This window comes from Macrobrachium rosenbergii, chromosome 26 (assembly GCF_040412425.1).
Source record: "Macrobrachium rosenbergii isolate ZJJX-2024 chromosome 26, ASM4041242v1, whole genome shotgun sequence".
Lineage (NCBI taxonomy): Eukaryota > Metazoa > Arthropoda > Malacostraca > Decapoda > Palaemonidae > Macrobrachium > Macrobrachium rosenbergii.
The window spans coordinates 4,476,008-4,488,932 of NC_089766.1; the positions used below are offsets into that span (position 1 = coordinate 4,476,008).

The 12,925-nt window shown below is 35.1% G+C and overlaps 1 protein-coding gene across 24 annotated transcripts in view; it reads left to right on the plus strand.

The window, feature by feature from the left end:
* Positions 1-12,925, plus strand: part of LOC136852943 (transient receptor potential-gamma protein-like) — a 698,042-nt gene that overhangs the window by 623,959 nt on the left and 61,158 nt on the right. For 16 of the 24 annotated variants that reach the window (XR_010857276.1, XR_010857277.1, XM_067127956.1 and 13 more), the window contains exons 8-11: positions 844-1,078; positions 2,236-2,391; positions 3,503-3,642; positions 9,496-9,513. Coding sequence is in view for 22 of the 24 variants with exons in the window: in XM_067127956.1 (XP_066984057.1) it covers positions 844-1,078; positions 2,236-2,391; positions 3,503-3,642; positions 9,496-9,513 (549 nt within the window). In the remaining 2 variants the exon portion in view is untranslated. The remainder of the gene's footprint in view (positions 1-843; positions 1,079-2,235; positions 2,392-3,502; positions 3,643-9,495; positions 9,514-12,925) is intronic. The other 8 variants (XM_067127957.1, XM_067127951.1, XM_067127965.1 and 5 more) reach the window with 1 other exon arrangement.

Consider the following 12,925-nt stretch of genomic DNA (forward strand, 5'->3'; position numbering starts at 1 on the left):
GTGAGCTGACACCTGCCAGTGGGTATTCAATAGCCTAAATTTTTCCAGAAATCTGCTTTTTTTATTTCTGGTTTATTTGAGTTTATAAAACCACCTTTCTTAACCTTATTGAAGCATCTATCTAGTTAAAATGTTCTGCTGCTCTATTCTAAAGACTTAATATATAAATGCACAACATTATAAATAACTTACGTACTGAAGTGTGATAAAATAAGAATGTATTGGAAGCTGTTGACAAATTGAGTTGACAGCGTTTCCTTATTGTCTTGAAGAAAGGTTGGATTTCTGCTTCTTCTTCTAATTAGGGGCGGCGTTTGCTGTGCATACATGCGTATACTGTATTATTGATGTTATTACTTGCTAGGATGAAAAATTAAAGCTGAAAGGATTTATAAAGGAAAAATCGAAAATGTCCGTGAGTGAACCTTGTGAGGATTGAGGTCCAATCCAAGATTGACGAAGGCTTGGAGGAATTATTCCTTCAAGGACGAAGGTCGTGACATAAGGTGTACATGCGCAGCACAGCCTAAAATACGTAGCCTAAAGTTCAATAAGTGAATAAACCACTGGATTATTGGTAAATAGGTCAGCAGATGTAAGGGAAAGATTTGTAGTCATCGCATTAACAGTACAATGTTCTGGTGTCTGTCGGGCGTAAATTCATCAACATAATATTGACAATAAGTAACACTTCCTTTTTAAATAATAAAAAAATTACACCATTAAATTTATCAGCACTCTCATGGCTTGCTTGATCAAACAGAACAACATTTTCCCTGTGATAAACTCTATATTATTAACACATTAAATCAAGTAACATCAAGTAACACCTCCCTTCTACAGTTTGTAGCCCACCCAAACGTCCAGCAGCTGCTAGCCTCCATCTGGTACGAGGGCCTCCCGGGCTTCCGCCGCAAGAACATGGCGCTGCAGGCGCTGGAGATCGTCAAGATCGGCCTCCTCTTCCCCATCTTCTCCATAGTGTACATCCTGGCGCCACACACGTCCTTCGGGCAGACGATGCGCAAGCCCTTCATCAAATTCATCTGTCACTCCGCGTCCTACCTTCTGTTTCTGTGTGAGTATGAGGATTAAGTTAGGCTAGGATAGGTTAAGTGAGGTTAGGTGATCACCTTTAGTAGGTTACGGTAGGATGGGACGCCACAAATATTTCAGAATGTTTTAATAATATAGATTTTATTCACCATTGATAGCTAAGTAACACACCCCGTTTTCTAAAGTGGCAGGAGTTTTGGAGTTTATTTTTAGAATAATTCACCAACATACACACATTCATTTGCTTCTTACGTATATTTGGGAAGTCTGATTTTTGAAACGTTTATTACATCTAATGGTTTTGATAAATGTGTTAATTTTTAGACTTGGCTTCACAATGATGCTCATTTTTATCTGAAAGTTAGGAAATTAGCTTTCGGATTATTTAATTCAAGACAGGATTTGATAGAAGAATGAAAGAGAGAATGTAGGCTGTAAAAGATGGTGCACTTAAAATTGTGAACCATAGTAAGAGTAGGTTGGTCTAGCCATACAGAAAAATAGGAGATAAATGAGTTGCATGACTCTATTTATAAATGAATTGCATAAGTTTATTTATTTATTTTGTATTATTTAGAAGGTTGCATAGTCACTAAGAGTTAAGTTTTTTAATGACTCCCCCCTTGTAAGACTGACGGTCCACATAAAAAAAATGCTGAACGCCTGCGCATATTTACTCATTTGTTCTATAATTTTTAAGGCATTTATAATTTTATTTCTGTAAAGGAAAAAGCAAGAGAATTTATTTCTTTATATTTTTTTTATCATTTAGATCAGTTACCAACGATTAGGTTTTCGATGACGCTCACTCCCTGGGAAGAGGAAAAGTTTACGTCGAAAAAAAGTGCAATATATATAGCCTAGATATATTGAATCAACTTTTCTATACTTAACTCCATTTATAACTTTATTTCTATAAAAAAAAAACACAAAAGAATTTATTTCTTTGTTTATTTTTCATAAATTTAAACATTTAAGTTGTTCGATGACGTCACTCCCTTGTTTACGTAAAAAAACGAAATACATACTCATATATTTAGGCAACTATTCTATATTTATTACGCCATTTAGACTTTATTTTTATATAGAAAAATATTTTTGTATAGAAAAACTTTATTTTTGTATATAGAAAAACTTGAAGTAAAAAAAAATCTGCAATTTTATTCTTCTTCTTTGCAGTTTTGCTAATCCTGGCCTCCCAGAGAATCGAAACTGTGATAGTAGATTGGATCGGCGTCACGGAGATGCTCAAGAAGTGGGTTGCCACTGACGTCACCACCAGGAGGGGCGCGCCCCCGAGTCTGGTAGAGTGGCTGATCTTAGCGTGGGTCTTCGGTAAGTTTTACTTTCTAATGTTTTTTTTTTTTTTTTGAAGGTATGTTAATTGCTCTCTCTGTTTCTCTCTCTCTCTCTCTCTCTCTCTCTCTCTCTCTCTCTCTCTCTCTGCCGTGAATCCAGAAACATCAAAACCCATGTAAGCTACGCTCTCTCTCTCTCTCTCTCTGCCGTGAATCCAGAAACATCAAAACCCATGTAAGCTACGCTCTCTCTCTCTCTCTCTGCTTTATAAGCACGTCAGTTGATGTAATTTGAGTCCATGTCAGTTTCTCTCTCTTCTCTCTCTCTCTCTCTCTCTCTCTCTCTCTCTCTCTCTCTCCTTTAAAGCACATCAGTTATGTAATTTGAGTCCATGTCAGACTCTCTCTCTCTCTCTCTCTCTCTCTCTCTCTCTCTCTCTCTCTCTCTCTCTCTCTCTCTCTCATCCAAAAAACATTTCATCTCAGGAATATCTCGTGATATCTATAGATGATATGGACGTCGATTACATATCGCAATGTCAGCTCCCACCCTGGGAAAATTATATATCCTGGTTTCCCCTTCATGATTTATTTTTTGTATTCGCGTCTTCCTGTCGTAGCCATTTTTTTTTTTTTTTTTAATTTGTTTGTTTTTCCTGCTTATACGACAAGAAAACTTTGTCTTATTTTCATGCTCATGTCCCTGTCAAGAGTTTCATTTATCTTGGTTAAAATGCTACAGAAATAATTTATATCTGTTTGCATTAGTTGGTGTAAAATTGTTTCGAAACTAAAAACATCTTATTTTTGCTGATATCAGTAATTTTATCATGTATGAATACAGTACAGTATGAGGAATTGCCAATATGTTTAAATGATTGATGGAATGGTCCTTCACGATTACAATTTTTTTTTTTTTTTTTTTTTTTTTTTTTGACATTGTGCATCAGGAACTTGAAATTATGTTGTAAATTAACACTTTCTTATAGTAACAGTTTGAATCAGTGATTTAAAAAAATTTCAAAATTTTGAAATGAGAGTTTTATTTTTGCATTAATCAGTATAACTCCAAATGTCTCGAAAATTAAGAGTGCCATCAATTCTCACTAGCCTTACTAGTTTCGCTAATCCGCCTGACCCCCTTCCAGGTCTAATATGGTCGGAGATCAAGCAGCTGTGGGACGTAGGCCTACGGGAGTACGTAGCCGACATGTGGAATGTGATAGACTTCATAACGAATGCTCTCTATGTGGCCACAATAGCTCTTAGGATTGTTGCTTATTACCAGGTAAGTTCCGAAAAGGACTGTGAGAGCCTCATGTCACCGGTGTGTTGGCAAGCCAGCTGTTGCTGTGTTGCTGTATTGCTGCTACTGCTACTGGTGCTGCTACTGCTGCTGTTCCTGTTCTGTTGCTGTTGCAATGGTGCCTGTGACCAGCATATGGAGAGAGGAAGTTATGTTTTTTTTTTTTTCCTTTGACTTGACTTTACCGCTCTTTATTTATCCTCATCTTTGATGCGATGCTCTCGCAGATTTTTGTTACCGTCACAGATATGCCATGTTTTCGTCTCACTTTGGCAGTTTAATTATCCACCCCGTAGCTGGATTATGACAAGGATTTAGGTGCAGATTTGCATGTCAGATTGTAGAAAGATTTTCCATAGGGGAACCCCAGCCTATTGTCTTTTGATAATGATCAATCTTTTCCATAGAAGTTTTTATTTATTTTCAATAATAATAATAATAATTGAGCTGTGTGTACCACCAGCCTTTACACCCTTGAAAAACACTTTGGGTACATTTTTACACAGTTTTCTTCAGGGGGTTCAGAGTGTAGTATAGTGTTGGCCAACTCGCTAGTTTTCACAGCATCCGTGGTACAGCCATGTCTTTTTATATAACTTCCTCTAAAAAGGTCATCTCAGGCCTCTTAGGTTTGGTGCTGTTCAACCCATTGTCCCGCCAATTATCTCTGTTCACATTACAAATAGCATCAGCATTATGTTTACCTTAATGTTTTTGTAATCATAATTTCAAAATGTTTTTTTTCAATTTTTGGTTAGACTTGCCTCTTCATAGGTCATGTCGCTTGAATTAGCATGATGTGTTGTTCCAGAACCAGCCACCAATGTGAACTTAGCTGTTTTACGTCTTGTGTGTGGAAAGTTGTATTTTATTCATCTTTACAGCTGTCTTTTATATTTAATCTTGTACCGTTTGTCAGCATGTTTAATTATGATTATTCATTGTCTTCTTCTTTGTTGTTAGTTGTGCATTTGGTCAATGTGTTGTGTGTTTTCGACGTGTTAAGGCATATCCCATCAGAATGAATGGCAACCCAGAAGGTCCAGATGTTGATTTATCATTTCCAGATCTCTTTAAAATCGTGAATGATTTTAGACCCCTTGGTATAAAGGTAAGAATTAGGAGGAAGTATACCTGCAAAATGATATTGGAATAACAAACCACAACACATATACAAGACTGTCAAAACTCTTTATTACAAGTAACAGAAAAACTAGGACTCAGGCTGATGAAATGCATGTACAGCAACTCGAGTCCTTTAGATAAAGACTACAAAGAAATTATTAAAAATTTATTTGTAGGATTCAAGAAAGTCCAAAATTATTTCACCTGTATATTCTACTTCTCTCCTTTGTACTTAGTAATTGTATGACCAAGAACTTCAGAGCGAGAGAGAACTGATCAGTTTAGTGAGGCCTTTCTGTCCCTTCTGTATGTTAGATTGGTTAATTTTTTTTAAATGTTATCATCAGTATATGCAAATGGAAACAAAAAACCATCTAAATGTCTTGGGCTTTCATTCCATACAAATACAGCACTTCGGAACTTATGAACTTGTCCCCTTCTGTGGGATGAGTTAGAAAAGCAGATTGTACAGTACACTGATTAACTGAATGAACAGAAATTTAAAGATATTTTCTCGAGTTCCTCCCATCTTAATAATGGTACTTACTTATAACGCAGTAGAAGATCCCAATCCCGTTGGAAGAACGCTGCCTACAATCTCATGTTCATAGAACGCTGTCAGAAGCTCTGAAACCTCTTTTACAGTAAGTGACCTGTTGACCTCCCTCTTCCATTGGACTGCGTCATTTCCGTTTGCTATCTCGCCTACCATTTCATTCCCCGTTGAAAAGCAGATTCTTCATGTCAGCCCAATGACAGTCAAGTGTTCTGGCCAAAGAAAAATTATGAATGCAGTTTATGTTGTCATTCTGTGTAGCGCTCAGAAATGTTGTGGAAGGTTATACTGAATGTAAATTATATGTATGTGAAGTAGTAAATAAGAAACCATTTTGCCTGTTAGTATTTGATGTATGTTCATTTAGTAAGTGATGTAAGTTTCACTGTAATTAGTTTAGATTTTTGTCGTGAGAAGTTTTGGACCCTAGGGTTTTCAGCAGAGTAAAAAAAAAGTATTTTCTGTTTTCTAAAATATGTTTTACATGAAGGATTTAGTCATTTTGCCAATCAGCTGTGCTATTTGTTACCATACATGTAATATTTATTTCTAATTTTGCACACTCATTTATTATATGTACACTAGTCTAGTAATACATCTGTAAATGATGTAGATTATCTGACCTTTATTGAACAATACAAGCTTTCTAAAGGTGACAGGTATTGTAGTATATACTGTACCTTACACTTGGTAACAACAAAATGAAAAGGCTTTTAGGTAAAATTGGCTATTGACATTTCCATATAAAAAAAAACTTTCTGCCATTCTACAGTTAGGAAAGACATGAGCATAAGGTTATAGATTGTGATCAATATAGTTTTTTGTTATAAGAGTGGTTTGTGAGACATATTTAATTTTACTAATTACTGTACCATGTGTGGGCAGTCTTGCTGTTGCTGTGTAACAAAAATCATTTGAAGCTAAAGTGTGAATCTTTTTGAAGAGGAGAATTTATTAATGGTATTGTTGCAGTGTAAATTACAGCTGATTAATGTCAACTTTATAATTTAGGCCTAGTCATGTATGGAAAGGTTTAAAGAATTTTTTCATGTGAGCATAGACCATGAAATTTCCTTGGGGCTTTATCTCTGCCGATGAAATTGGGCAGAGGATATTTTTTCACCTGTGTCTGTGTATGTGTGATAATTTGCAGCAGCTTGACAAATATATTCATTAGGTGTTTTTTGAGAGCCAGTTCCTGCCAAAAGTGAACCATTTTGAGAATTTCACTTAATGACCATATCTTCCATGTGTTATGTAATGGTATGATGAAAATATATCGGCTCAAAGCTGATGGTATGTTGCTTTGAAAATGAAATCAACACGAAGCCGCTTTCCTCCAAATGTTAAACAAGATGAATGTATTTACAAGATTTCATCATATTGTGCTCAACCATTCTTGAGAAGTCCTTCTAAGTTGAAGATATGGCAACCAAACATTAGAGTCATAGAGGACTTTATTATTCCCTCTGCTTGTTCATGTGTCTGTTTTATGCATCCAGTTGTCTGTCTGTCCATCTGTCTGTACTGTTTCTCAGTCATTGTGTCTGCTGTGCTAACCTCATCACTGCAGCTACGACCACGCAGTTGAAAGGGTTTCAGTTACAGATATGTGTGAAGGTAGATCATCCATCAACTTGTCTGTCAGTGTCTGTATCACCCATGCTGTCATCACAACTCGGCCTACGCTGTTGTAGCGATTTCTGGCAAACTTGGTACATGATAATCTAGATCTTCATGCATAGATCTGTGTGAAGGGAAATTGTTTGTCACTCTTGCCGTGTCGTTACAACTTGGACTATCATGTTGAAGGAATTTCGTTCAAATTAGAGTGCTTAGACACACATGAAGGAAGATTGGTCCTCTTGTCATTGTAACTTCCTATATGGTTTATGGGATTTCAGTTCATCTTGGGTCAAGGGTAGGCCATTGTACACACAGTAAATGTGCATAAAAAAAGATTGTCTATCCATCAGTTTCATGGTCACTTGTCATTGTAGCTTTTACATTTTTTAAGGGATTTCTGTCAAACTCCTGTTGTGCATTTGGTGGGATTCCAGTCAAACTTACTGTTTATCTTTGCAATTCCCTTGATGGCTTCCTCTGCAGCATTTCACCAGTTGGAATGCCTTTAGTGATGAGGGCTGGGGGTTAACATGTTTTGCATTTGCAATGTTCTCAGGAAGCTTGTTATTCTGAGCTGATAATTTTAATCCTTCCATGAAATAGCATCTTTTTGTCTGTTTTTTTTTTTTTTTTAATTCTGTAGCTTGTGTGGTATTGTTTCTATTTCAGTGATGTTTAGCATATAGCTCACACAGAGTGATTTTGTATGAGTTATAAAAAGGCCCATGTTTGACCATTGCTTCTGGCAAAACTCTCCTATTGTTGCAAAATTTTTACTTAGAAAATTGTCTCTTGTGTAAACACTTTGCAATTGCATTTTGTGCATAGCTTGTTTTGAACATGATATCAGTTGTCATGTGAAATTGATTGTTATGGTTCCTTAATACCCAGAGTGGTAGGCTACTACAGTAGTTGTCAATGCAGGAGGAAATCATTGCATATTCATGAGCTTGGTAATACTTTTATTATTTACTAAAACTAAGTCTTACTGGTATTCAGTCCTATGGTTGCATGTATGTTTTGGATGTTATCAAAATCTCATATTGATACAATGCACACACATGTAATATTTTCATATTTTTCATTATTCATTTATCTTATTAAACCTTCATGATTATATAATTGGGAAAATTGTCCAAGAACAAGAAAAATTTTTATCAACCATTTTAGAACAGCTTCCCCCCTCTCTCTCTTTCTCTGAAGATGAATTGGAAATAAAAGTTCTGTTCAACTTTTTCTTTAGGTTCAGTGTTTGAAGCTGACCAAGAGTCACAAAGTCAACTTTTTCAATATCTGGATATGAAAGTTTAATTTTCTTTTTTTTTTTTTTCTTTTCCTTGAAAAATTCTTTTGCACATTATGGGATATTGCATGATTTATTGATGCCTGTAGTTATACTTCTGGAGAGAGAGAGAGAGAGAGAGAGAGAGAGAGAGTTCTGATAGTGATGACCTCATATCATCTGATTCCCAGATGTAATGAGGTCTTTTTGTTACATCACTGTCATTAAGTGGAAGGTATTACTAGAAGGTAATATTTAAGCATACCTAAACTCTGTTCCCATAAAGCAGCTTTTAAAGCTCAGTGATCATCACTGTTTGAATCTGCATAAAGATGTAGTAAAAAATATGCTAAAAATTTAGTTGCACCATAAGTACCAACAGTTACATAACTGTGAGATGAACTTCACTAAATTTCTGGGAGGACAAATCCACCTTTCCTAGTAAAGCAGGGTTCAGCTCTGATAATATACCCTATTGTGTAATGAGATGTATGGGAAGAACTCACAGTTTGCTTCATTCATGAAAGATAAATAGTCATGTAAGGATGTTCCCATTTCTTATAGTTCTCTTAGGGTGTGTAGGCCCCCCTATAGTGAAAAGAAAACGCTTTGTAATCAGAGAAAAACAAAGAACTTGATCATTTTGTGCTGGGATGCCACAAGAGACACTTGACTTCTCTTCACTACTATTGTCTTATTTTGCATTTCAGTGTCCTTCCTTTTACTTCATTGCTCTCTTGTTTTCAAAGGAAAAATGTCTGTCCCTTGATTCATCCTACAAGTTTAGGATTATGCTGGAATGTTTGATTACTTAGCTGTAAGAACCAACATTGCCTATATTTATTAATGTCTTCTTTTTGGTGTAACTCATTGGCTTTCCTAATACATATATCCATTCGCATACAATTTACGTGGCTGTGTATGTGCTGTGTATGTACCTAAACCGATTCATGCAGATGTAGAAATGTATCTGATTGCGTGGTGTGTACTTGTTGACTATACTGTACCTAGAAATGTGTATCGTTGGGATTTGTGTGCATATGTATATAATATGCATACAAATGCCTAGATTTGACAGTATTGTATAGCATACTGTGTACCAATATATTGTTACGCACTTGAAAATACATTTCTGTGTCGTCATGTCTGGTAAATTAACATGTCACCTCTGATGTAGTTTTGTTGGCAATTTTCTAAAAAGTTTTTCCTGTTTTTTTCTCCCTCACCTGCCATTGCTTTCATTTAGGAGCCTAAGATAATTCAGGTTAGTGGCATTTTTCTTGATTATAGATGGGCATTTTGCTGTGTTCTGCAGTGATGTACATAGAGCACTTGCGTTGGTTTTACAGAGCCGTACAGATGTGAGCGCGTGTGTAGGCCTGTGTGTATATACATGGACACTTACATACACATGTAATCATGCACAGCACAGTGGAGCGAAGCTGCATTCCACACGCTAGATTTCCGGTGTCCGAGATGCCTCTTGTCTGCCTTCAGAAATACTCTTCTTTGGTACTCCGCAGCTTTCGAGTTGGGACATGTACATATATTAAATTTTATCATGCTTTTATATATATGTATACACATGTACAAGATTTCAAGGAAAGGTGAAACGAGAAGAAAAATTTCTTGAGAAAACGTTGCTGTAAATTGAAGCACATACTGGAAAGTAATGTAGATAATGTCAAAAGCTATGACAACCACCACTTACTAGGAAATTTTCCGTGCTAACATAAGTCTCTTGTAATAAAAATGATTTACATATGCAAATCTTCTGTATACTGACACAAACACATGTACAAATACATATATCTTTTTCAGGTGGAATATGTCCATATATTGTACATAATGGATTGCCTATATCTTAAGTATTGGATTACTGTACATGTAAATAAACAGTGACTGGATTTACTAAGAAATGCTACAAGGGTTCTTCATGTCTCCTGTGGAATTCTTTTGTAGATAAACTGTGCTTCCTACTCTCACTTCAGTGCTTGACGTTGAATGCAGTCTGGATGTGTTCAGGTTAAATTTCAGTTGCATATACAGTATACAGGTTCAGAACAAAACCTTGTTGGCTTGGAGGCTTAAAATTAAATTTTTTTTTCACATTTTACCATTTCATATAGGAAATGTATAGTGGGTTATGTGTTGTGGGTTAGATACTCTCTTATTTTTGTTTTATTCAATCTTATTTTTTTCCCTTTCCATCCAGAAGGTGATTAGGTTATGCAGTTAACCTAGCTACTGTCAAAAGACATCTGTCATTTCTACCACTTGAAAATAGCCTTTTGTAATCATAAATTCACTGGTGTAAAGGAACATAATTTAAGTAGAATAATAATACAACTATATCTACATGACCTGTACTTTTAAAAAAACAAGGAACATGTCCTGTACTTTGTAAAACACAAGGAACATATTTTCAAGAAACAAGAGAAAAGGTTAGGGATTATGAAAAGTAAATGATAACAGAACTTTAAAATTTTCTCCCTGTTGTGATGCATAGCCAGAAAGACTTCCTCTCACACATTTTGTTGAAAGTGAGCATCCTCCGTCTCAAGTCCACAGTATTCGCATTGTTTCATCTCCAAACAGCCAAAGCTGAAAAGGACACTTCAGTCTCCTAAAAAACATCTCGTACTAATTTTGATGTCTCTCAGTGAATGCCATTTTATGCCAGTGTTAGAACCCTAAATTTTATGTAGAACATTTTAGATTTGATTTCATTTTCATTTCAGGATGGTTGAAGATACCTTTGAGTAGGACAAATGATTTGTAGCAGTAAAGGATCTTTTAATAGCTTTTAGTTTATTGCATTTTCTTTCATCTTTATTTTGGCCTACATAATTAAGCAAACCTTAGAGCAATATGCCCATATTTCAATAAAGAGTAAAAATGCCACTAAATTCTAAATTATCCATTAAATAGTTTTTCATGAAACTTTAAGACAGTTAGGGGGGTTTAAATGTACTTTTTATGTCAGTTATTTGGATAATGAAACTTCAAGACAGATAGGGGGTTTCAGTGTACTTTTTATGTCAGTTATTTGGACAATGAAAGCATATAGGAATAGATCAGAAAACTACTAACCTTGATGAATTTGATTTAGTAAACTATTGAAGGTTTTTAAAGTGTTTTTGTGTAATAGTCAAGGCCTTTGAAGTTCTTTCATCATAACTGCATCAGTATTGAAAAGTAAATGCATACTGTATCTAGTTTTGCCATGCATTGAATCTGAATACGTTTAACTCATTGTAAACTAAGGGATCCTCATTGAGATTTAATCACTTGCATCTGGGTCACGAAAAATAATACTGTATTGTACGTCTTATGATCACAAAGAGATTTGCAGGTACTACCTCTCTGAGCAAGGTTAAATGTGACTCCGTTGTATGGTAAAAAGGTGAGTGTGTGTGAGAAAGCAAATTTCCTTCTAAAACCATTAAAATGTCAAATATTTAATTTTCCTGTGTAATGAGAAATGTGGTGGTGTGGTGTGGTGTGACGTGTGATTCTTGTTTACCTGAAGTGTATATATACTCTCTCTCTCTCTCTCTCTCTCTCTCTCTCTCTCTCTCTCTCTCTCTCTCTCTCTCTCTCGAACTTTGTATTTTATATCTGTATATTGATATATTTAATGTACACTGTATATATGTGTGTATGAGAAATTAGTCTATCTCCTTCTCTGTCTTATTCTGAAATACTGTATATGTATACTCATGTTACATGTGCACGGCACTTTTATTATCTACATTGTGTCTGCATGTGCTTCTCCACAGACATAAAGACTTGTCTGATCCGCTTTAGAATCAAGTTCGTTTTTCAATATAACTGGTTCCCCCACCGGCGCCTGCGATTAAATGATCCCAGGAACACGTGTCACATTTTTGGTGCATGTGTCAGCATCAGGAATTCACATATGTGGGGCCACTGATATGATTACTGTACCCAAGATGGAAAGTGCTCTTGACTTGTGGCAGTGCTTACGTCTGTGTTTGGTTACTGGAATGGTTTGGGAACTTTAAATCCTGTCCAGCATTCATTGTCTTTTTTGCCCTTTTATGTGTTCATATATAATTATATACAGTATATGTATGTATGTATATATATATATATATATATATATATATATATATATATATATATATATATATATATATATATATATATATATATATATATATATATATATATATATATATACAGGCAGTCCCAGTTAATGGCAGGCTCGGTTAACAGCGGTCCGGTTCTATGGGGCTTGTCTAGTGACAAAAATCGGCAATTTTCAGCGCCATTAATTGGGTATTGATGCTGATACATACGTAACAGAGGCGCCAGTAACCAAAAATCGGTGCTTTTGGTGTCAATAAGCCCTGAAAATCGCCAGTTTTCGGTTAGCTGCGATTTTCAGTTATCACACCTCAGAACGGAACCCCACCGATAACTGGGAACTGCCTGTATGCCTATATATATATATATATATATATATATATATATATATATATATATATATATATATATATATATATATATATATATATATATATATATATATATATATATATATATATATATATATATATATATATATATATATATATATATATATATATGTATAATATATATATATATATATATACACCTGTATATGGAACTCTGTATATCATATTATT